Source organism: Tympanuchus pallidicinctus, unplaced genomic scaffold (genome assembly GCF_026119805.1).
Source record: "Tympanuchus pallidicinctus isolate F22 unplaced genomic scaffold, pur_lepc_1.0 scaffold9, whole genome shotgun sequence".
Taxonomy (NCBI): domain Eukaryota; kingdom Metazoa; phylum Chordata; class Aves; order Galliformes; family Phasianidae; genus Tympanuchus; species Tympanuchus pallidicinctus.
This window is the reverse complement of record NW_026294813.1, coordinates 21,037,336-21,062,638: the sequence shown is the minus strand read 5'-3', so window position 1 is coordinate 21,062,638 and position 25,303 is coordinate 21,037,336. Positions and strand designations below refer to the sequence as shown.

General features: G+C 40.4%; 1 protein-coding gene across 1 annotated transcript in view; it reads right to left on the bottom strand.

Annotated features, from left to right (window-relative positions):
- The window catches only part of SETBP1 (SET binding protein 1), a 267,955-nt gene that overhangs the window by 199,039 nt on the left and 43,613 nt on the right, over positions 1–25,303 (bottom strand). Inside the window, exon 3 of the mRNA XM_052670636.1 lies at positions 17,729–17,812. Coding sequence (XP_052526596.1) covers positions 17,729–17,812 — 84 coding nt within the window. The remainder of the gene's footprint in view (positions 1–17,728; positions 17,813–25,303) is intronic.

Here is a 25,303-nt window from a genome sequence, read left to right as displayed (position 1 = left end):
CCAGGCCATTCTATGATTCTATGAGTCTATGTTCTTATATTCACATTCAGTTGTGTATGCAAATACATTCAGATGTATATGCAAACTTGATTTTCAATAGCAGTACCGTTTGAATTACTAGAATAACTATATTATCAGGATAGACAGTATTTTTCTCCTGACACCAGTTTCTGACTAAGTTAGACCACCTCTTTTTTTGGATGAGCCAATTAAGTAAAAGACAAGCTCCAGGGTGACCTGGTAAATCTGGAGATTAAGAATTCAGACATGATTTTCAGTGGACCAGGAAAGATTTAATTAAAGCTGGAAAAATCTGGTGTATAATCTTGAGCACATAAGGAGAAGTGAAAATGAGTATGAAATAAATTACTTCATTATTATTAAGGAAGAAATCTAAGAGTCCTATTTCAACTGAGATGCCACTTTAGTAGGTCTTGAAGAAACACAGGTGAAGAGTGTTGAAGGAGCTAGAGGTTATAAATGCTCATTCACTATTCTCTGACTTCTAGGATTACGTCTTAGCAAGTGCCATGAGTACAGGATCAGAGACAACATCGCAGCTGAAGTCAAAATGTGGGCAACAGAAATACTAAGATGCTGCTGTTCAGTCACTGAATGCCTCTGCAGCTACCATACCCGTCCATGCATCTGGCAAATTGCTCTTTTGGCAATTAATGAATTACCAACATCTGGCAAAAGACATGTAGACAATTCACTCTCAAAAAAAATTCACCTGAAAGCCTGTTCTCCTTATTGCTGAAAGCTCCGGAAAGAAAGGAAAACCCGAGTATTTATCTAACAGTATTTCATTTGGACCTGGGATTATCTGTGAACTCCTCAACACATGAGGGCAAAGCTATCAAATCCACTGATATCCTCACATTGCGGCTTGTTTGATGTCTTCCCTGTACATTTATTTTCTGGGATATTTCTGTTAATGGAAATAGGATGGACTGCCTGCATGTGGGTACATTTAATCTGAGAATTTCCTATCTCTTTTAAGGGCTCATGTATCCTGGTGTAATTGGAATAGTTTGAGTACTTAAACTCCCTTAAACTAAGGGATAACAAAAAGGAAAACTACCTTTCCAAGTGATAAAGAACAGCAAGATTTTAGTGGCTCACTGAAAATGGCCCTCCTCTGAAATGAACTTGGCAAGAGTCAGATGTGCAACCAGGGAACCCTCAGCTCAAACACTGCATGTTGCTACAGCCCAAACAACTGCACCAGGGACTTATCCTGGGAAGTGACAGGCAACCTCAGCTATAACAGGGGTCATCATCTCCATCTAAACGCTTTCTTTGAAATATATCTGCAGGGGAATAAAAACAGGATGGCAAACCATTCAAGACTAAATACTCTGACATATCCTGCAATACCCTTTGCACTCTCTTTTTGACTGCAGGAAAAGCTGGGAAGCTGAGTAGCAGCTCCGTTTCCGCTCCCTTTTCACCTCCCTTCAAGAAGAGCGACTTTTAACCTTATTATTTATATTACCCCTTGCATCTGCAATTAGGCGCTGCACAAACACGCGATCAGAGGGAAATACCTGCCCCAAGAATCCCAGAGATGGACAGCGACAAGGGAATCGTTAGACTGGGAGATAGACCATCTGCTCAGCTGTCCCCAGCCTCAGCTAGGTGACACTAACCCCTTCCCATGGTGACACATAGCTGCCACACATGCCTGTTTCCCCACTGATGACAACATCTGCCCATCTGGCTTCCCAAGCAAGGGAGGTCAAGCATGGAGGGAGTGATTGCATCCCTGCCTGTGTCCCTTTCTGCTAGGATGGAGGCAATTAGCCAGAGTCATTGGGGTGCTTCCTTGCCTTTCGTTAGGGCTGTCCTCCCTCCCATGAAGTCTGACCTGAGGATGATGGGCATGCTCCATTCCATCAGGGTCTTATCAAGGCCAGCTGGCTATGGGGGAGCTCATTAAAATAAAAACCAAATCCAACCTGAGAGGTAGCTTTAATACTTATTTTTTTTTTCCAACTCTGGTGTTGTTTATTTCTCATCCAATTTTTTCCCTTTATAGGTATCTACACTGTCCTGAAGGGACCCAGAAGCTGAAAATCTTTCATTCACCTGCAGCTAGAAAGAAGCAAGATGTTCGTTTTCTTTCTCTTTTCTCAGACTTAATGAGAGCTTTTAAACATAAAATACTGGAAATTAACACATCCCAAGTAGATCTGGATTCACAAAAATTCTTAAGCTTCCTCTCAAAAGGTGAATATAAACAAAGCCCATGGACAATCACTACCACCTTGGACACTATGAAAAAAAAAAAGGGAAAGAGCAAAAACTAGCATTAAAGACCCTTAGATAGCACACATGTGTGCACACACACATTCCAAACTTGCCTGTGAGTCAGACTCTACATCGGAATGTGTAATACAAGCACATCAGCTGCCTATACCACTAATCTAAGGAAAAGGTCACAGAAAGGTATGTATCCAGCATTAGCTTTGAAATACTCTGTAAGGACAATGCAATGTGCTGTTGTTATTTTCCTTTCTGTTTTCCCATGCTTTTTTGTGGTCTTTTCATGTTCATGCCACACAGGGAATCAAATATAATTGCTACTGGTATTAAAACCCACATACATCGTCCTCTTCTGAGCAATCAGGAGGGAGGAAAGATGTGATTTTTGGGACAATGGATGAGGAAAAGGTGAAGGATTTAATTCTTTGAGGTTCAAAGCAACAGAAAACTGGAATTGGGTAATGGGTAAGAAAACCAAAATCTTAAAATTGCACTAAAAATGAGTGTAGCACATTAGTGCTATATAAGACAGTCCTTTCTATAGACACTACCCCACACTCCAAAACAGCACTGGTCAAAAAGATGGATCATTCCCTAAACAACGCAATAATGCTGACAAGTACCAAAGCAGAATGCAGCTCTTCCTGTGCTTAATTACTTTGTGAGAGTGCAAAGCAAACAGTAATCTTCATAATTTACGTATTGATAGCAAAATATTTAACATCTCAGCCCTGAGAAGAAAATAGAAAACTCACAGGAATTACTCTATGAATTTTCCTCAAAAGGATTCCTTCTCTACCCCTATTATTATTTTTTGGTGGTAGATTATTTCCTAATAGAATTAACATTGCTTTGTTGGCTTCTGTGTAAATGGGTGATTTCACCTTGCCATTAGCTTTTTCAGCTGGAACAGAAAAATGAGACTTTGTTCATTCCCTGAAGGTTTATTATTATTATTATTATTATTATTATTATTATTATTTCTGAAACCTTTGTATTTTTCCATAGAGACATTCATAGTGACATCCTTTGTGATGAAATGTTCTTGATAGTGCTGTCCCAGATGCAACAAAAATTCTAGGAAAATGTCCTGAGAGATCATGTTGATCCACAGAGCTCTTGCCTGATATAAAATATAGGTATTAAAAAACCCAAACAAAGAAAACAAACAAACAAACAAACAAACAAACAGGCAGACCCACACGTATGGCTCAACAGTGCCAGAAAGCTGCTCCAATTGGCTGGCCAACATCCCCCAGCTCCTTTTTCTCATTTCTGCGCAAAACAAACCTGTCCCTTTTCTTTTCCCTCTTGTCCTATTGTTGAGAGGATACCTTTTGTGCCCCAACAACATAAGAAATAGCTTCATTTCAATGCCACAACAATGGTAGAAGAGTCCTTCAGGCTGAAAGATAAGATAAGAAAGGAGTCTTATTCCAGCAAGTTAAAGTGCAGCTCTTCCAAGGGAGGAAGGTCATTTGCACGCCATTTGGAAGTGCTGGGAGAGATGCCTCTATTCTTCCCATGTCCCTGATTTCCAGTTAGGAGTGAACTTGGGGCTGAAGAGGAAAGTCTAAATTACACTCTGAGCACATTATTGCTCCGTGCGCATTGCTATATGCCATCAGAATAAACCTGACAGCACTTTGAAGTCTGTAAACTGATTCCTAGGTAACTGCTTAGACTTTCTCCCCTTCCCATGCCCCAAACAGCTTTTCATTTGATGTTCTGGCACAGAGCTAATCTGAGAAAGGATCAGAAACTCGAAGCTATTGACAGTAGTGACAGGAGTGTCTCAGTGTGACAGCTGATTGAGCCCGTCTCGCATTTCCCTGACAAACTCAATTGCTCCAGTAAATCGAGTGAAAGTCAATACAGGCAGCTCCTCTGGCCTCATGTGTATGTCCCCTCTTCCAGCCCTTGTGGGGCCCCATGGCTACAGCACCTTTCAGGACCCAGACAGAGCCACATCCCTTCCTGCAGTGGGAACAGGATATGGGCAGCAACACAGCACTCACCTTGCTGATTTAAAACTTGCTTTCTCTTACCACTGACCCTGCACCATCATTCTTTTTTGTTGTTTTTTTCCCTTTCCCGCCCAACAGAGACATGAAAACTAAAGTTTCATCTTAAATACTCAGCCCAGGCAGCATTCAAGGTGCAGGAGTGCAGTGCCTGAGCAGCCAGCTGGCCCCAAGCAGTGCCCATGTGGCAGTGCTCTTCAGGGTAAGAAAAGGAAATGCAGCTCTGTTTCTAGTGCAAATCAGAAATAAAAACAGCCAGTGAGGAGCAAAACTTTACGGAGGAAAAGCTGTTTGGAGGAAAGTGTTGGGCCCATTGCAGATGGCAACCTTTTGTTGGTGATGAGTAACGAAGCAATTAACTCAGTGACTTAACAGGCTTTTTTCCATATTTTAATTGTGAAGCAGGCAACGCTCCCTTCAGCACAGGGTGTCTGTGGCTCAGAGCAAGTAAACCACAAAGCAGACCAAGCAGCATACACAGAGAACCTGAAATTGTGCAGAAAACAGGGCAGGGATAAGGGCTACATGGTGAGGAACGTATGCAGGCTACTGCTTGCAAATGGAAATCAAGTAGGTTGCCATTACCAATAATGAAGTGTGAGGTTGGCGTGGTTTCTGTCTCTCAGATTTCAACACAGTTTATTTTTATAGAGGTGGCTTCCTTGTGCAAAGTGTTGGCAAACACAGTTCTGGCAGGGAGGAGATGGGGGAGCAAGGATGGGGCGTCTCATGGAGGGTACAGGAGCTGTTCCCACCGCAGCAGTGAGTGGAAGAGATAGAGCTCCAGGAGAGAAAAGTGAAATTTCATAGAGACAAATGCCCAAGCTACTAATCTTCCTGATGAGACAAGTGAGGGAAGAGGTATGAGCAGAGGGAGGGGAAAAGAAAATGGTGCTGAGCAGGTATCAGGTGCTGTGAGGGCAAAGATTAAAGACAGCAAGCTGAAAGATGTGCATATGAAATAACAGGCTCTCTGCCACGTGGAGTTCTATGAAAGAGTAACTACAGGCCACCCTTCCTAAGTATATTCCCCTATCTCCAAATTCTTGGAGCACATCAAGCATTGCCTCCATTTATCCGATTCAGCAAACAGCTGAGGATACAAAAGCTACACAGTCCCTCCTGTCTTGAAAGAAATGAACTTAAACATTACTACATCTCCACCCCTAAGTTACGCTCCGATGCCAGCATCAACACGTAGCCAGGCTGCCAGCCCTGCTCCCACCACTGCTGCCTGGCAGCTCAACACCTCAGGGCAGAAGCATCCTGCACGATTCCCTCCCTCCTGGGTCTGTGTGGACACGTGTGCTCCCAACCAAATGACCTCATCTGGACTGGATTGAGCCTTCCAAGTCAAAATAAATACAGTGCATTGCAACTGGCAGGAATTTTCAAAGGTTTGAGTTGGGTCCCTCTCAATTTTCACTCAGCACTTTATCCATTTTGTCTGCTACAAAATGGGAGCATTTTATATTCCCAGCTCAGATACATATTTTATGAACCTTCAGAATAGCTGCCTCCTGTGCAGTTAATATTTTGGTTCCAAAGTTAACTGGTTAAAACACACATTAATAGATTGAGCATGGAAAAAAAAAAAAAAAAATCAGGTGAGAAATTCTGGGGGAAGAAAAACAGCAGCAATGTTTGGAATGGCTCTGCAGCCAAGACAGCAAACCTGGTCTTTTTTAATGGGACCACCCAAGTCAGCAAGACCTTAAGCTCTTACTCACATGTGCAATGTTCAGAGCAGTGTAATTCAAAGTCCAGAGGGGAGTTAGAAAAAGTAATGGTAGGGTTTAATAAGGGCTTAACAGATGAGAGAAAGTACTGGGTTCCCACCAGAGTTCATTCTCAAACTTGCCAGCAGAATTTCATGTGATCTTGAGTCCAGTTCAATAAACACAGGAGAAGGGAGATGGTGCTGCTGGAACAAGCTGGCATTGTCTGGGCTTGCCAAGAGTCAACTGTTGTTCATCAGCTTCTCCTGCATCTATTATTAGGGAACTTTGCTGCAGTTAACATCACCTTCTCCTCTAATCACACTCTGAACTTCCAAGCACATGCATGTACAAATAAAAAATCTCTTCTGAAGGCAGCTTGCAGTAGTTTCTCCAAAAGAACAGGAAGCCTTCTTTATTTCAAAGTCATCAGTTAGTTGAATACCAGTGCTTTACTTGTTACGAAAAGTTCAGCTGAGCTGTTTGAATCTGATTGAAGGTTTGTTTCCAGGTCACAATTAAAATTACTGTTTGAAAAACCTGCATTTATAATGCTGTAAATGCCATGATAACGCAAACCAAGAAGTAATAAAAGCAGGAGAAGTTTAGAAAGCCCCTTAAAATAGAAGTAAACAGAGATACAACAAATCACCCAATGACCAGAAAACTGAGTTCTTAGTTTAGCATCCCTATTGCTTTGTAATAGCTGAAACGTGCCCATCAGCAAAAGCCTGTCATTAGATCTAATGATGGCATCTAGTAGAACAGAACAATAATCACATGCAGGATTGGCTGTATCGGTAGCCTTTCACTCCGGGATTACACTGCTTGTATTCTAGCCTCTAGGAAAGAAGATGATTGATGTATAACAGCAGAGGAGAGAGAGGGGTGACAAACAGGAGGGGGAGAGTACAGCAAAATCTGATGAAACGTTTAAGCCCTAAAACTTCTGTAGGGATATGATCCTACCCCGCAGTGTTGTTATTTTTTTTTGCTACAGAATTAAAAAGAGGGACTTTTCCTGGTGTCACTGCAGGCCACAGAGGATAAATCCAAATGACAGGGCTTAAGTTATGAATATGGGGAATTAGAGATGAGAAGGAAAGCAGCTTATAATGACTCTCCCATTTGCTTTTTGGAATACAATCTTCAGTATTGATTTTTGAAATGCCCTGTCTTCATCCTAGCAGCTTCATGGAAATGAAGTTTGAGAGTTTTGTCTCCCTGCAGCCTCTTCAGCATGATTTGATAATGATAAAAAGGGAATGTAAAAGCTTTTGCAGGCTGTTATTCATTACAATTCATTCTCTTGTTTTCTAGATACAACCGCTGACTTCTAGGGAGTGTGCTGAGAGAGACTTCAGTCAACCTCATTAAGAATATAGCTGTGGTTCAACTCAGAGCCTCCATCTCCTAAAACATCCTAAAACAGTGGAGGGAGGTATGGAAGATTCACACATGAATCAGCTCATATAAAGTCAAACCATAGGAGTGCCCTACAAAGTTACCTACAACAGATCTCATCTTTCAGCACACGAGAACACAGAGTCCATGGAAAGTGTCTTGCAGTTTCTTGTCATCTTGTTGACACAGATGCTCCAGAGCCTTAGGCAAATTACTGAATTCTCAGTCCATAGCACCTACAGACAAGACAAAGATCTGCACCCAAATGGAAACTCTTACATCATCTCATCATCACACGTTTTACACTATGATAAGTAAATGATCAGGCAGCCCAGCATACAATAAGAAGGTTGTTGAGTTGGAACAGTTAAGTTTATCATCTTTCCTGACCCCATCTTTGGGATATGGCAATCACGCTTTACTCTCTGTTCCAAAACATTTGAGCTCTTTACAAAGGACTTGATGCCAACAACTAAAATATTCACAATGGGTGTTTTTGGAAGGACAAAACATGGAGCCTCTTCCCTCATAGCTTTTTCCTGTTTGCAGGTAGAGATTAAGCCACTGCAACAACAGACTGAAATAACTCCCCTGTCAAATAACACACTTCTTTGAACAGATAAGATTAAGAGGGAAAATAAAGTGAAATAACTTTGCTAAGTTTGTAGAATAGATCAGCAGTGGTGAAAGAGAATTGATTTTCTGGTCGCCTACACCAACACTCAGCTGTCAGACTGATCCCGCTGCCCTCCAAAAATGCTTTAGTATTTGAAGAAGGACAGTTTGGTTTCCTGTTGCTTTTCATTTCCCTCTCCTTTTGTTTTTCTCCAGAAAACGAACAAGCAAACAAACAAACAAAAAAGCCATTAATATTCAATAATTCCTGTAAGTAAGATACTATTCTTGAAATGGTTTTGCACATTACAACCTCCAGTTGTAAACTAAACTGATGACGCTTGATGAGACATAGCAGAACAATCCCATTACACTTCCTTAGTAATGTTGTGTTAGTTAAGGTTAAGTTGACTGGTTTTGAGGGTTTATAACCCAGCTGTGAATACATTCTTAAGGCTGAAACCAGTTGTGAGAGGATTAACTCTTGAGTTATGGCTTCCCCCCACACACTTTTCAGATCAGATTTTTTTGTCTAGATCATTTAGAGATACAACATTAAAAACAAAAGAATAAAACTTTCGTGAGTTGAGATGTTATTAGGAACCACACTAAGTTTTGAGCCAGTGTTAACCTATCTTAGACGAGTCTCACACCAGTCTAATTTCTGGGTGCTCTCCAGTCTTTAACACAAAGGATACCAATGCTGCTATCCTGGATCTACAAAGAGAGATGAGATCTTACAGGAATTAAATAATGTCTGGTTATGTTGGAACCCCATGGCAGATGGACTGAAGAAGCATCTCTGTAAAGTTGAACCAATTGACACAAAGCATTGTAAGTAACTTGAATGTGTCCAGCATAGGTGACAATGTAATGCTATGGGGGGGAGGGTAGAGTGAATGGCTAACCCTTATGCCTGCCACACACAGAGTCAAATTGAAACCTGTGTGTATTATGTGTTAAAATGCACTTGTGCAACCTGGCAATTAAAATGCAGTGATTACTAATAATAATCTTTCAATCCACCTACACATGTGTGCCTGTGAAGATGCATGTTTTTTTGTTATTAAGAAGATATGTAAGTTTTCTTATATAGTTATCAAAGTTGGACTTGTATTATTTCATAAAATAATAAGTTAACACACTGAGTGTGGAAGAAATATCCAGAATACTCTTGCAGTGCTGACAAATTTTGTAATTTTCAACATCTCAAAAAGTTCTCAAAAAGTATTAAAATAACTTGCAGTATGTTTTTAATTAGCTTTGCTATATGTATCTGGGCAGTGCTTCACAAAAAAAAAAAAAAAAAAAAAAAAAAAAAAAAAAAAAAAAAAGGTCAAATATATCACTACTTTTATGTTTTTGTTGCCCTATTGTATATATAGCATATATATAAAATGTACAATTATTATATAAACACATATATCTATGTTATTTATATTATATACATACTGCATATTTGTATACATTCACACATACATATATACATGTATATTATACACACGCACGCACACACAGAGGTATATTCACAGATATTTACATTAACCATATTATATATTTTATGTGTGTCTCAAGACAATATCTCTTCACTTGTATCCCTGGCAAGCCAAAAAGTTAACACCAAGTTCTAAACTTAACCTATATGTACACATTAAGTTGCTGCTCTCTGTCACCATCCTGACTTGTATGCTCAGACAAGAAACTCACTAAATGAAACATAACAAAAGTGTAAGTACATATGGGAGCTATTGGAGAGGGTCCAGAGGAGCCACAGAGATGATCAGGGGACTGGAGCACCTCCCCTGTGAAGATAGACTGAGGGAGCTGGGCTTGTTCAGCCTGGAGAAAAGAAGGCTATGAGGTGACCTCATGGCAGCCTATCAGTGCCTAAAGGGAGCCTGCAAACAGGAGCCTACAAATTTTGAAAGAGTTGATAACTGCAGGAGAAGAGGAAATGATTTTAAGTTCAGGGAGGGAAGATTGAGGTTGGATGCCAGGGGAAATTCTTTACAGAGAGTGGTGAGGTGCTGGAACATCTGCCCAGAGAGGCTGTGGATGCTTCATCCCTGGAGGTGTTCAAAGCCAGGTTGGATGGGGCCCTGGGCAGCCTGGTCTAATATTGAATGTGGAGGTTGGTAGCCCTGCATGTGGTGGGAGGGGTTTGGAGATTCATGATCCTTGAGGTCCCTTCCAATCCTGGCCATTCTGCGATTCTGTGAAAAGAGTATTTTAGATGGAGCAATGCAAGAAATGTTCCTATCAGCATGGTCAACTCAACAGCAAAACTTGTTCCCATAAGAAACACAGGAAAAACCACTACCTGAGCTGCTAGAAAAGTAACTCAGATGGGTACGCTTTTTGTGAATAACCAACGCAATGACTAAATATTGACTGAATACAGAACTACCATACTGGGTACATTTCTAGGGAGCTGATTTGCTGGGATTTAGGGTTTCAATTCATCTTGTCTTGATACTGATTCCAATACAATGCAAGTAAAAAAGTGGGGGCAAGCTGACACAATTCTGCTTCGGTAAATTTTGTGCCCATGCCAAGATAAGTGTGAAGTTCTCCACAAAGATAAAGGCATGACAGGTCCTTCTCCCCTTCTGCTATTTGCCGCCCAACACATTTTCCATTTTGCACTTTCCTTGCAGCTTACAGATCCCAGCAGCTCTGAGCAGGCTGTTCAGTTTGCACAAACCTCCAAGAAGATGAGATCTGGATTCACATACATCTGTCATCTAAGAGATGACTGACTTACACTGACCCTGCCATGCTGTCTTCATATGTTGGCATCCACTAAGGATCTTTCCAGAGTGTAATGTGGGAATATGGTCTTGATAACCAGTTTGGTCCAAATCGTCAGCTATACCTTTTTCACATTCACCTACACGTTTTTTGTGCCCTGATTGTGTTGTCTCCTCTTAGTTCCTAACAGGAGGCATACACTGGAACACTTGCAGATGTTTAACAGTGAAGTTTCCCACTTCTTATTCTCCTTTTCTGTATAGAGAGTATCAAGGACAGCAACAAAACAGTTATTAATGCTCTCCTGGATTGCAAACCTGAAATGACATCAAGCATCATTTTGTTCAGCTCCTTAAGTTCTCTTTTAGCACACTCCTGCATGTTTGCATTTGACATGTAAAAATGACCCTTTGAAATTCCAGGATTTGAGGCTTATGATGACAACTGATAACACCAGTTTTTTTTCATGTGTGAAGTACTTCATTCAGAGGGCTCTCAAATTGCTTTTCGAAGCTCTACAGCTTCCCTTCAATCACCACTGAAACAACTCTACCTCTGAGGTGGAACAAGGACCTATCAGTGCAGTCCACACCAATTTAGGGCAGGAAGTAAAGAATAATGTATCTTAGTGCAGGAACAGGATCAAGTTGGAAAATACATTTCTTGCTTTAGAACCTGGATAAAACCTCATTGCCAGTACTCATATACTCCATTTCAGGAGGGAAAATGACATGGAATCATCACTCATTAGAAAAGGTCAGAGACCTACGTTTTACATCTTCAGCAGGGGTAGGACACTGTGTTAGAGCATGCATTCAGAACCGCCTCAGAAGGAGGGGGGCAAAAAAAAAAAACAACAAACCCACAATTTGCTGTCTGCCATTTCTGGAGCCTTTCCTATAAAAGTGCACTATGAGATTTTTTATTATTATTATTATTATTTTTTCCCCCTCCCTTCTCCTTTCCTGTAGAAAGGAAAGGTTCTATTGAACTTCAGTCTACACTGTGCTACACTTTACAGGAAGCCAAACCCATTTTGAAATGAATATGAACTGTAAGAGGAGACCATAAGGTGGGAAACTCTTGAACTTAGTACAAGACTATTCATAAAATGAGTGAGGAAAGGAAATAGGTAATTATAAAAGGTCATTTAGAAATGTCAGCTTTCCATTGGCATTGTACAATGGGAGGTGTAACCTGCTTCAACCCAGGGCTATTGCAGCTGAACTTGTAAAGGACATCCACAGTCTCAACTTCTTTTGTTCAGTTCAGAGGTTTACTACTGGGAAGTTCTTTTTTTTTTTTTTTTTTTTTTATAACACCATCCTTCCAAAACTTACATAAATCTGAAGAATGTGGACCTATCCATCCAATTACCATTGCTCAACAACTTCTGGTTCACACAACAGATGTATGAAACAAAAAAACCACTCAAACCATCAGGAACATAAGTGCTAAGCACTCAATACAGCAATTTCTAAATGGCAACTGCCCTGAGAACTGGGGATGTCCGGAGAAATGGTGGCTGGTGAGTTTCATTTAAAAACCTGTTGTTCCCAAGCAGATACCCCTGGAAATAAGAGACGAAGTTATAAAAATGATAAAAGTAATCTGTGTTTGAATTTTATACAATAATAATACAAAAATTATACAATGAATTAAAATACAATATTTTAATTCATCACATGAAATAGTTACCCATCTAAAGCATTTTCAGTATCTAGAAAATTGTGACAGGTGAATGGAAAAGCTAAGTCTTTCCACCTTGCTGAGGCCAACACTCATGGCACTGAAGATAAAATAAAACAACTAATGTGGTGCCAGGAACAGGATGTAGTGATTATGTGAATGAGTGTTTTGAAAATTAAAAGACTAATAGTCTTTTAATGGGGTGAGTGTAATGACAGAGCTTCAAGAATTGCTTTCAGTATGTATCAGTGCCAATTTGGACGTGTTTATCAGTACCGTTACCCATAAATTGCTTCTTGAAGATCTCAGGGACTGGATGACCATGGAAGTTCCCTATGGTCCTGTGTTCCCTATATGATTACCTGTCCTGTTTCATTCAGTGAGTGAAATATGTTTAAGAGCGCTTTACTGCTGGGGAACCTCAGACAATTCATGTCCTCTTTGTATTTTACTTCTTGTTTTATCACTTTATAACCCACGCCAAATCCAATGATTTTTCATGCTGAGATTAAATCTCTGCCACAAGCAGCAGATGCAGGAATATATTCACTCCCCCAATTCTCTCTTTCTGCTTTCTTCCACCTGTGTTTTTCCAACAGTTAGCCAATGCTTTCATTTATTTTTATTTCTCTGATTTCTTTCAGCAGTAAGAAACATTAAACATGGGGGTGTGTTATCCAGACTTACTCAGATGGAGTGTGGCTGCAGAAGCCTTTGCACTCCCTCACTTCATGCTTCAGTACATTTCTCGCTGACAAATGGAAGAATGCAAGGCAGATGAAGCTAAGGCAGATTCCTGAAATCTGGTCTCAGCCCTCTGCTATGCCCTCAACAGACATTGCAGCACCAGCTGCCAAAGGAACTTAGCTCCAACACAGTTCAGGTCAGGCCAGTCAGCTATTTAAAGAAGTGGGTTTATTTGTATACTTTTTACCCTTCTCTCCTCCTGTCAAGCTCCCTCCATGTTTTTTAAGGTGGGAAATTACCAGTAGCCCTTACTACATAAAATTTTGGTTAGGTTTATTAGGTAATTTGTACTAGACACTTTGTCTTTGCTGTTATTTTTATTTTTCAGTAAATTCCTCCAAACATTAAACAATGATACAACCAGAACAACTTTGGTAGAGATCAAAAGAATATGGCATGTTTGCTCCATGTCACCACTGCTACCCTGTACGTATCAAAGAGAGAGATATAAAATGTTATTTCTTTGCTCTCTTCTAAAGAATTTTGCCTGATTTTAAAACCTAAAGTAAATTTTGGGGAACAGGCAGTTGGGAAGATATTAGTTTCAATACTCTAATACAATAAACAGTTAATAAACAGTTCCTCTGTTTTCTGCCCGAAGTCCCCAGCTCTGTGCTGGTGCAATGAGAGCAGTGGCCCAACCATCCCTTAATTGCTATTACTTCTTAATAAAGAACAGCACTTAGGCAAGGGATGAGGTTACTGTCAGAGAGGTCATGATTAATAATGATTAATCTGATCCTTGCCAACATGAACTGGATCTACCATTCAGTAAATAATTACTTTGCAGCATGGATACTTTTTCCAGAAAAGGTATACATTTGTCGTATTAAAACTAAAAACAAACACATGGAAAGACATACAGGGCCTGAGTTTGCAGTAACACTTGAACTCACGTGAGCCACCAGAAAAAATGATAACAAAAACAAAAATCAAAGACTAAGAGTTATGATGAAGAGTCTATCTTTTGGGTGAAGCAGAGAAAAACAAATAAAACTAAAACCCAACAGGCAGAGCTGTATTTATTGAGAGCAAGGAGCTCTTTGCTACTTCTGGTTCTCAACCTTACGCATGCCCTTAATACACATGCTATTTGTCATCCCACACGATTTCCCTGTCATGACATTTTTCTTCCTCAGAACATATAAAACAGCTGAAATCACTCACCAGGAACCATTTTTCTTGCTTTATGTTAATATACCATTTAGCACAAGGAAATTCTAACCCAGGATTGCCATTCTTATGCAATAATGCTCCTCAAGTAATAAGCAATACTATAATAATTTATAGAGAGGCATAAATTACTGGGAAACTAATAATCACCCTGAAGAGCTTATATGAACCTTACAATTACTGTAGGATGTTTGTGGTGCAGAGATTTGGTCTTGGCCTTGGAGCACAGATGAGTTTCACTCCCACAGAGCACACAAACAACTAGAAGTGGTGCCAGTGGCAGCCAAGGGCGCTGAGGCTTTGCTGCCAAGAAATGGCTCTATTTCGAGACTGCTCTCAGTAACCCCACTCTATCAACCCAAAGCTTCAAGACCGTCCATGGCACAGAATGAAGATGGAGGATGACAAGTATACCCAGCTGTACTTCCTTGGAAGTTATCACATACTTTGTAGGGTTCAACCCGAAATGCTTAGCCTTTTCCCTCAGCATGTAGGTTTGATTTAGGCCATAAAATATAAACCACAGGTCCCTCTCCAGCTCAAGCGAAAATTTAACATGACAGTTGGTTTCCTTGTGACTGTTATGAAGTCTCATCCTTATGAGAGTCTGTTTGGACCTCTGTACTCAACAGTGAGAGGGTCAAGATTAATCCATTGGCAATTTGCATCATGGAAAACACCATAGAGACAGGGGCCTTGAGACAGAAAAGCAGTCTACGTTTTGAAAAGGTAAAGGTGTCCTGCCTTCCAGAGAAATGTTGGAAAAATACCAGTACATTAAATCTGCAGCAATGGAGTCACATCTTGGTCAAACTAAAGATTTTCAGTGGTGGAGTAGCATGTCTGTGACCTTTCAAAAGATTCCAAAGTGTGATAAATATACATACATATATATATATATATATATATATATATATATATATATATATATATATATATATATAAAGCATTGTTTTTTTGTTTGCTTGCTTTTTCTGCAAAAAATTCTGCCAGAATGTAGGTGGCTTGTCCCAAACCTCTATATGGGTTATGATATTAAAACCATATAACTATTTTTGCTTACACTCAAGCAGATGAAAAAAATTGCATTTTCACAGAGTTACGATGGCATTAATAGGAAATGCAAAGAAAGACCAAAAAAAAAAAAAAAAAAGAAGAAGAAAAGAAAAGTCCCTAGCATCAGTAATAAAGGTACATCTTTAAATTCTGAGACTGAGTGCGGGGAGGAAAAGACCTCAGCAAACAGAACTTAATCCAATGCAGTGTTTTTCCCCTTCACAAAGTGAAACAAGCTGTTTCTAAAATAATGCTTCTTTGGTTTTCTGGCAATTAGTGTCCTGAAGGATTAGCCTACAATTGTCAGCAAGTGTTTGCCTTTCCCAGCCAATGTCACCATAGAAGTCTGCTTTTACTTACAAGGCCCAAGGGATAATTTATAAGCTGAGTTGAGGTCCTGCATTCACAGACAAATGTTCCACCCTGCCACCCACCCTCCTGCATGAACTTCTTCCCTATCTACCTCCTGTCCCCTGAAATCCTGTCAGCATCCTGACAGAAGCACAACAGATGCACTTTCCAAACTGAATCTAATGCTTGCCCCAAAATTTATGCTGTTACAGAAGAAGAAAAAAAAAAAAAAAAAAAAGAAAAGAAAATAAATCCTGAGGTGCTCAACACAGCACTAGACATCAAAAATTAGACTTCAGAAACTAACCAGGGATAAGGACTAATTTGTTGCTGTCCCATAAAGCATTTAACTGTCTGGATTGTTTGTTTCCTACCAAAAGCTATTGCACTCTCTACATTTTAAGTATTGTGATTAATGTATTTTATGTCCAACATAGAGTTTGTTAGAAATGATGTTTTGTAAATTGCTCCTCTGCAATCAAGATGTTCCCTCTCCATTTTTAATTTCCACTGCAAGAGGTTTGACTCTGCTACATCCTTGTGGTAAATCAAGAGCTACTTTTGTATATCAAAATATAAGAGTAAAATTCACTGAAGTGTTTCAATTATATTTTTCTCTTGATGTGATAGAACTTCCACATGAGAAAATTAAGCTTGTATTTGTGAGAATAGAAGTTATTCTTCAAGAAGTCGTATAAATCCTCGTCTCAATCACAAAATGATAGTATAGTGCAGAGCTATGATTTTGTTATTTAACAATATTATTTAAAAAAAAAAAAAAAAAAGACTCAATCCTACAAAGCACTTGTGAGAACAATGTACCTCCCAACACAGCCCACCACAGTACACAGACAGATCTGTTCTCAGATCTTCTCTGGAAAGCTCCACAATATTGTTATTAATTAGGTTGATGAACATGCATCTTGAAAATGAAATTGTTTTCCTCTTAAGTACTCAATCCCTCTGCTAAAGACAATTCATCTGGAGCTCCCAGAGTTTTTCTTCACACTGAATCTGCTTCAGATGTGTACCTGAACACAGGTGTTCACAAGCTGCACTACGCAGCAATCAGCCAGTTGTTTCATATTTCAGATCAATGGCTTCTCTCCACTGCAGTGAATATTGGATAACCCACAATCTATTAAAACACTTCTACTCAAGCCAGATTCCACTTCATCTTTGGAACAAATGATCACTGGATTCAGACATTTCTAGTTAGAAGGACAGAAGGCAACATCAATCAAAAATTTTTGCAGGAACGAACTCAGCTGGTCAGATTAAGTGCAAAATGGTAGGAATAAACTGTCTTCTGTCATTCAGAGCACATTCCCCCTTCTCTGCATTTGCTGGATCCTACAAGTAGTCCCACTGAAGTCAATTTGACCAATTTTAGAATGAGTCCATTCAATCTGAGTAATGGATATTAAAACCTGGCCACCAGTTTTCAGTCTGTGAACAAGTTTTTACATGTTTATCACGTCTAATCTTATTAAGGAATGTTCTACTGGTGTCACTTTAGAACAAAATCATGAGGAAAATAGCACATTTCTTTTTAATGACTGCATATCCAGGCAGCTACTGTTAAGAGAGTAAAGGTTGCGTGCATTTAGCCAACAAGGAAGAGTAATAGCCTTTAAGAAAACACTGCCTGGAGTGGATTATTAAGAAAAACCAGAATTCATGAGTAAATAAGCCAGATGGGAGTAAGTCAGGCTGGGGCATTCCCACTCTCAGTGCAATAAATCCCTAATCTTGCTTGAAAGTGTTTTCAACAAATAACAAAAGCAAAAACATTAATGTGGTATCACTGTTGGCCATGAAAAATATTCTATTTGTGTCCAGGAACCCTGCTATGTAGCTGCACAGTTTAAATCAATCGAAGATTAACACATTCTCTTATTTCTTCTCCAGTAAAAGTACATATCGACTGACCTGATCTGAGTCTTTCATTTGAGCATTTTTCCCTTTTCTGCAACCACAGCTCATGAGCAGTTTTGCATCTCCAATGACTTTTCCCTATAAGAGAAAAGGCAAGAAAAATACCATCACAACCTGAAATCAAAGATTGAGTTATTTGTATTTAAGACAAGAGACGGGGAAAGAGAAGGTATTAGGGAAACCTGTGGACTCATTTTTCATTGCTTTGAGACACTCTTCCATAAAGAAATAGCTTCCAAGCTTACTAAGGAGACTTCTCCAGGGACCATCATTACCTCATCAGTGAAGTCACACAGGGGCACAAGGAAAACACAGTGTTTGGAAAAATAACAGCAGGAATATGAACAAACCAAAGTGAAAAAGAACAGGTTATTTCAACACAGTGCTATTTCAACCTGGAGATTTTCATACACATACATGGGTAGGAACAAATCCATCGCCCTCATGAAGCACAATTGCCAGGAGTGACTTGAGGTACAGATCCTATGTCAGCACTCACATTCACCATTAACAAATTGTACTAATTTGAATTTAGCATAACTAGATTCCACAAAATACAGGCCTACAGGCATAACTTACCCACATTCAGACAGCTAGTCCATATAACTAATACCAAATCCTTGCCAGGACTTCAACAGACCAACCTCACCCAACACCACAGTCCGCTAGCATAAACACTGAATAGCAATAGCACAGCACAGAAATAGCGTGCTGGGTCCAATGGAGATTTCCAGAGGAACAATTTCCTCACCTTTCATTTGCCTACATAGCAGTTTTAAGCTGAGTTCAGCCAACTCCTTTTGATTGACAACCCCTTAGGTTGACTGAGCAACAGAATTCTCATGTTAACCTAGTTTTTTTCTAGGGATCATTTGAATCACTTTTGTTCTTTATCAAAGTTTTTTTTTTTTTATCAGAACATGATAATCTCCAAATCTTCACAAATCCCCATGGCAGAAAGGGGTTGGTATTCTAGATTTGGTCACAATGCTGATTAAGTTCAAACAAAAACACAATTGAGATCCCATGAACACATAATATTTATATACTTTCCCATAGACTCACACTTGGCCTATTTTTTTTTTTCTTTTTCTTTCCAAAAACTTTCACTGTCTGCATCTGGAAAACAAATACTCTCAGCATCAGCTAAGCAAGAGGGTGAAAAAATCTTCTCATATGTAGCCATGGAGAATCATAAGATTTCATCTGGATGTATTTGTTTGAAAAGAATACCACAACATTAAAGCAGTTGATGAGTTTAACCAAGTGGAAGTGCTCTAAACTAAATGATGAGGAAGAGAAAGGGAATGATTAAAAGGAATTGCAGCCATCGCTCACTGTCTGGGCACAGCAGAGAGCTGACCCTTGGTGGCAGGAATTACAAACAGGCCAATAAACTTCAGGTCACCTTGGAAGAGCTTGCAAGTGGCCAGGTGTCTCTCTTGGTGACCCCAGCATCTCACCAGTCTCAGGAAGACCCAATAATGTGCAAAAATTATTTTTCCACCTTCTCTCTGCAAAAGAGACACTGAAACAGGGGGCACGGTAAAGGTCATATCTACAACTTCAGTAATTCAATCTGTAATATCTTCAAAAAGTATTCCCCAGAAAGAAATGATTAAACTAAAAAGTAAAGTAATTGCATTAAGCTATTATGTTGGAAAAGAGAGCACAAAGAAATGAGAGCACAAAGAGATGATCATATTCCTAAGCAAAGGCGACCTTCTAGATACCAAAAGTACATAAGGCAAGTTATAGATACAAGAGGGCCTCATGGAGAGCCCATATTTCTAACAGATTTCTAACAGATTTCTAACAGGGCAAGACATCTCAGGGTGCCTATAGCAGTAACACACCTTTGTTTAGGCAACTGGATTCACACATCACTTGTGGTTGGTCACTTTATTTCAGTGCACACAGAAAGCCATTACTACAAGATAAGAAGCTCCGCATTTGAACACCAAAAACCAAGGAAAAAGTTGAATTTTTACATCTTTCTCTGGCTTATAGGACGCAGTCCCTGACAAACAACCTCATAGCAAGCTACATCAGTGTTCTTCTGTAAGGCTGGAAATAACACAGAAATGATGGCAAACCATAATCACGTGGACAGTCAAGAACAGAAGGAAGATATTAACCCAAAACTTGATAGCATTTTTTTCCTTGATAATGCAAGAATGCAAAGGCTATTCCATTCCTTTTAAAAAGTAAACAGAAACAATATGCTGCTTGAATAACCTTATCTCCTTCCATTTCCTGCTGATGTACCTTTCTTAATGGGCATCACCTGAATTAGCTAATGCTTTCACCTTTTTAGGAAAGCTTTTTTATGAACTGACATTTAATTTGGGAATAGGTATCTAACATTAGACAGCCAAGTTGAAAGGCAAAGGAGGGAAAAAAAAAAAAAAGCATATGGACAACATTTGCAGCCAGTCGCAACTCTGTTTAAGAGCAGATGGAGGCCTTGTCATTCAGGGGTTTCCTCACATACACCAGGCAGTTCAGTGGGGATAGGGAAAGGGGCTTCTGTTTGGATGCTTCTGTCTGGAACCAGATTAGAAGAAAGCATGCTTGCCGCAGCACGTGCCTTGTGTTATATTAAACATGCATATGCAACTTCAGCTTTTATTCAGCGATCTGAAACAGAACCCTCCAGGGTGCTAAGGGTCAGCAAGTTTTTGTTTGTTTATTTCTGTGTTAGTTTACAGTTTGTAGTGCCCAAGGATTTTGTTAAGAAATTAAAACACCTCACCGGGTCTATCCTGCCATGGTTGTTGCCTCCTAATCTACCCCTCTCTGCTCCATCCAGCAGGACAGTCCTGCGCTCCTGATGTTTGCAGGGGAAGGAAAAGAGCTTTGACTTGATGGTGCTACAGACATTCGCTCTTAATTTACAAAACCTCATTCCATGTTTCATAGCCTTTTAATAACAGATCTGGGGAGGAGCACTGTGATCTTGGAAACTGACAGATGTATTAATATTAAGTGTTCTTGTGCTTCTTGCCTTTGGTGTGATGCTGTGGCTTAGAAGCAGGTAGGTGCAATCATTTCCGGTGGAGGAGCTTGCTTTGGCTTCTGCTGGCTCCCACACATCTCCAGATTTCCCCTTCCCAAGGCAAGGAGCAAGAAGGTTCCGTAGTGAGCACAGAAGAGGAAAGCAAAAGTGTCTCGTGATTCTACTTGTTATATCCCTGTCACTTGGTGAGTCCCACCAGGTTCACCAACTTCAACACACTGTGAGCTCTGGCAGTTAGCCAAAGTTTGCAGAAAAAAAAAAAAAGAAAAAAAAAGAAAAAAAAAGAGAGAGAAAAATAATAATTATTATAACAGGATTGATTATCTCAGCTTCATGGGCAACTGGTCGCTAGTTTTAGAAACCTGTGGTCAAGAAACACTGAACCATGTCACCCAGAAGTCAAATGAGGGCCAGTTACAACTACCTTCGCTCCAGCAGATCCAGAGAGCACACAAATCCCTGCTGCCGGGGCTGTCCCCAAGGCTGTGGCAAACACCAGCATCATTGCCATGCTCAGAGCTGCCAGCCCCATTTAGAAGAGTCAGACATGACGCACATGGCATTGGCAGGCCTCTGCTGAGCCGCCAGGCTCTGTGCTAGGGGAGAGCTGGCTGGGATTCATGGGAGGATTCTAGAGTGTCATTGAAGCAGGGAGGGGGGGGAAATAAATGAGAAGAAAAATTTGGTCACCGAGCTTCATGCAGCCATTCTGTTGCTCACAGATGATGAGCACTATTTCATTCAGGAGCTCATGGGCTCCTCACCCTATTGCACAAACATCCAAAGTTGACCCTTCTGAGGGGATGGCACTCACTCAAAGCAGGTTTTTACACACCCCAGTCTAACACAAGCTGTGTTAAGGTCTTCCTTCTGCTCTTCCAAATCTGTGGCCAGAGACAGCAGCACAATGGGTGGCCTGGATCAGCAACTCTGTGCCACTCACCGTGCTGCCACTACCATGTATTTCTAGGCATTAATCTATTCAACTCTCATTAGCATTCCTCATGTTTGAGCAGCAGCCACTGAAAATACTGGCAATGCCCTCACCCCCAAGGCACTGGCACAGTATTTCCCTCACACTTCCAAAGACCTCTGAGCAACAAAGCTGTGAACACTGCCAAAAGTGGGACAGTGCCAGCAGCTGCAGAGCACCTCCTTTGAAAGTCCAGGTACTCTGTACCTTCATCAGACAGGGTCAAGCATACATACTATTTTGCTTCTTGCTTTCCTGATGCGTACTCATGTTGGGACGTAGACCTGGGGATAGATTCCATTTCTCCTTGGAAAGTCCCAGATCTGACCTTGGCTTTCAAATGTCTCATGCTCTCCCCATCTTTCCAGTTTCGAAATACCCTGCTAAGGAATGAGCATGCAGGTAAGCATATCCTGATATCCTGCAGAAGAAAGGTGAACAATTCAACCTGTTGCCATGCTGCTGAGACTCACAGCTACTTTTAACTGAAACCACTACCATTTTTTTTAGACCACTAAGTAAAAAGCATGGGAGAACGTGATGGTTTTATCATGTATTTCTTTCCTACAGACACAGTTCATTCTTTGACCAAGAAAAGAAATTGTATAGCACCACAATGGTGAACCCTGGGAATAAAAAATAAAGGGGGGGGGGGGGGGGGGAGGGGGCTGGTGGAGCTTAAAAAAACATTGAGTGAACAGTATAACCAGTATTTATGGTTTTTATGCTGTTCTGCAGGGGTGACACACAAGTCTTGAAGAAATCAAGCCCAAGTGTCCACAGAGGGACACTGTAGAGTGGGAGAGGAGAAGGGGGAAGCTGAATCCAAGGTGGAGGCAAGCAGGAGTACAACAGACAGCTGGTGTTTGGGTGGTGGTAAATCACCCTGAAATGAGCCTCTTCCCTCAGCTCAATGAGGCCTAAACAACAAAGGAAGGCACAGCTTGCAGCCGGACAGCCTGCTAGCCAACCACAGACACACATGACAGCTTCATTCAGGAGCCCGGAGTCAATACAAAAGCTTCGAAATCAATCCGACATCCTGCGACCTCAAACAATGCACCAAATCTTCTCAGAATTGGAGCCCCAAATGAGGGGGAGCAGCATTCAAGGGAGATCAAACCACAGGGCTGGCATTGAAAGGGACTAAAAAGGAGAAGAATGTTCCCAGTTTATTAATGGTGGGGTCTGGCCGGCTGCATCCCAGCCGCCATAGGTTACGTTCATTAAAGGGCAGCACTTTGCTCGCATTATGCAGAGCCCAGAGAGTATGCGTGCCTGAGTGTGCGCCTCACTTTCCACAGATCAGGATGTGCCTTTCTGCTTAGTACTGTTGTCTTCATCAGAAATTCCTCCTGTGTGAACCACAACTGTGTTTTTTTCCCACTTGAGCAACTGTATGGGCACAGATGTGAGCACGCCCTCGCACATACGCATGTTCGCTCTCAGCCTTGAGCTGAAAAGCATAAAGAAACACAAGTAGGCTCCTTCCAAGGAAGAAAGCCCTGCATTTCACATTTAAGCAAACCCCTTTCCCTCCTTTCAGAGCTTTCAGCTCTCACACACACAATCTACTACAAAAGACCAAAGCATTACGTGATGGTTGCTGCTGCCGAAAGAGTTGATTGCTCCATAAACACTTGCGTGCATCCAAAGCCATAAAGAACCTGGTCCAACATCAGAGCTAAGACCCGAAAAACAGAAATAAAAAAAAAAAAAAAGAAGGGCTTCACTCCCATGAGCTTCCCCTCCACATGGGATTGCCCCTCTGGGGCAATTTCACCTGCAGCATCTGTCTTGCAGCACAGCATACAAACAGCACCCTCCCCCCATGCATGTGGCACCAGCAACAAAAAGGCCAAGCAAATCCTTTTTATCAGCTTGTCTTTGAAGGCAGGTGGAAAAGTAGAATATGGACACACAGAAAAAAAGAAAAGGATAAATACAATTTGCAAAAGTGCTGTTTGGATTTGCTTGTCCTAATTATCTCCTTTTCAGCTGCCACATCTTTGAAAGAGTCAGACCTTGCAAGTTTTCTCCTTCTCAGCTGCAGAACCCAATAAGGAGAGCTCACATTAGGAGGTCAGACTTGAAAAACATTTCTTTTTTTTTTTTTTTTTTTTTTTTTTTTTGGTACTGAAATGGGAGTAAATGAAGAGAAAGAGCTGAATTTTTCAAAGCTGTCTACGGATTTTGATGTGTATTTCCCACGTGCTTTCACTGGAGATGTGTCAAAGTCCAATCAACTTTGCTTTTAAAGTGTCACACTGATATTATATTCAGAATAGAGATGGCTGTAGAAGCTAGTAATCTCCATCAAATTGGAGAAATTTAGGTGCACAGAAACGAAAAACAATATACATTCTGTAGGAATTAGCAATTTCAACACCTTTTGTTCTGAATAGTTGGAAACGTATTATTAAGACTCCATTAAAAGATAAAAAATAAAAAATAAAATCTAGGACAAAACGAAGTGATATTCAAACACCAGGCAGGAAGACTGGAGCAGAAACCACCTGGTTTATCAACAGAAAGCAAAAAAAGCCTCTCCATTAACATTCATAGAAAGAGGAAAAATGCAACCAGGTTGGGCATGTGCCCAAAGATGTGATAGCTGACTGGTAGGAAACCAAAGAGGGCTACAACAATTTATAGCAATACCGATGAAACAGTCTGCAGAGAGCAGGTGGAGAAATATTTGAGGTTAAGTTTTACTGTGGGATAATAAGGCTGAACTCTTTCATTCTATAGTGCAGTCTCTCCATATTGAAATAGAAGATTTTCTTTCAAATATACAGTGAATCCAAACACAAGTTTTTCAAATGTCAAGAAAGCCAAGCTCTTATCTGGATGACGTTTTTTTTCTTTTTTTTTTTCGCTTGCATGCTCACTTTAAACTCTGCTGTTTGAATAATTTAACAATCTATCTTAAATATTTCACCAATAAATCACAGGTTTGTGTTTCTATTTCATGTTACAACTAATCACTGGAGGAATGCCCAAGCTGGAAGTCAAAATTCTTCTCCACCAAGTCAGCCATGCATAATAATTTCTCTACAGACTCCCTAGTGAATTAAAACTTCTCCGCAGAACTCACATCATATAAAGAGTTCTTTGTACAGAAGAGTGCAATGGCGATCTGGGACAGTCTGTATTCTGCCAACAGGGTTTGATATTTCCAGAGCTAATTGGTTTATAGAGGTTCCCTCATCCAGCCAAGTGCAAGCTTGCAGCTCCCAGCTGAATCTCATCCACACAGAGCTAGCGTCCCACTCTCCTGATGCAGAGGATAGGAGCAGGTACCAAGAAACCCCAAATCCCATTGAGCATCAAAAGGAATAAATCTTTGCAAGTTTATTCTACAACTGTAGTGGAAGTGTAGTTTTGGCAACCACGCTCCAATGCAGATTTGATACAAAATTAGCATATTTGTAAAAACAATTGAGAAATAGACCTACCCTCACCCAGACCCCCAAAGTTCCCATTCACCAAAATGAATCCAGTAAACCTCACATAACTACAGTTTAGTGCAATTAAGCCTAATTTTGTCCCTAAGCCACTGAGACACATTCAAAGC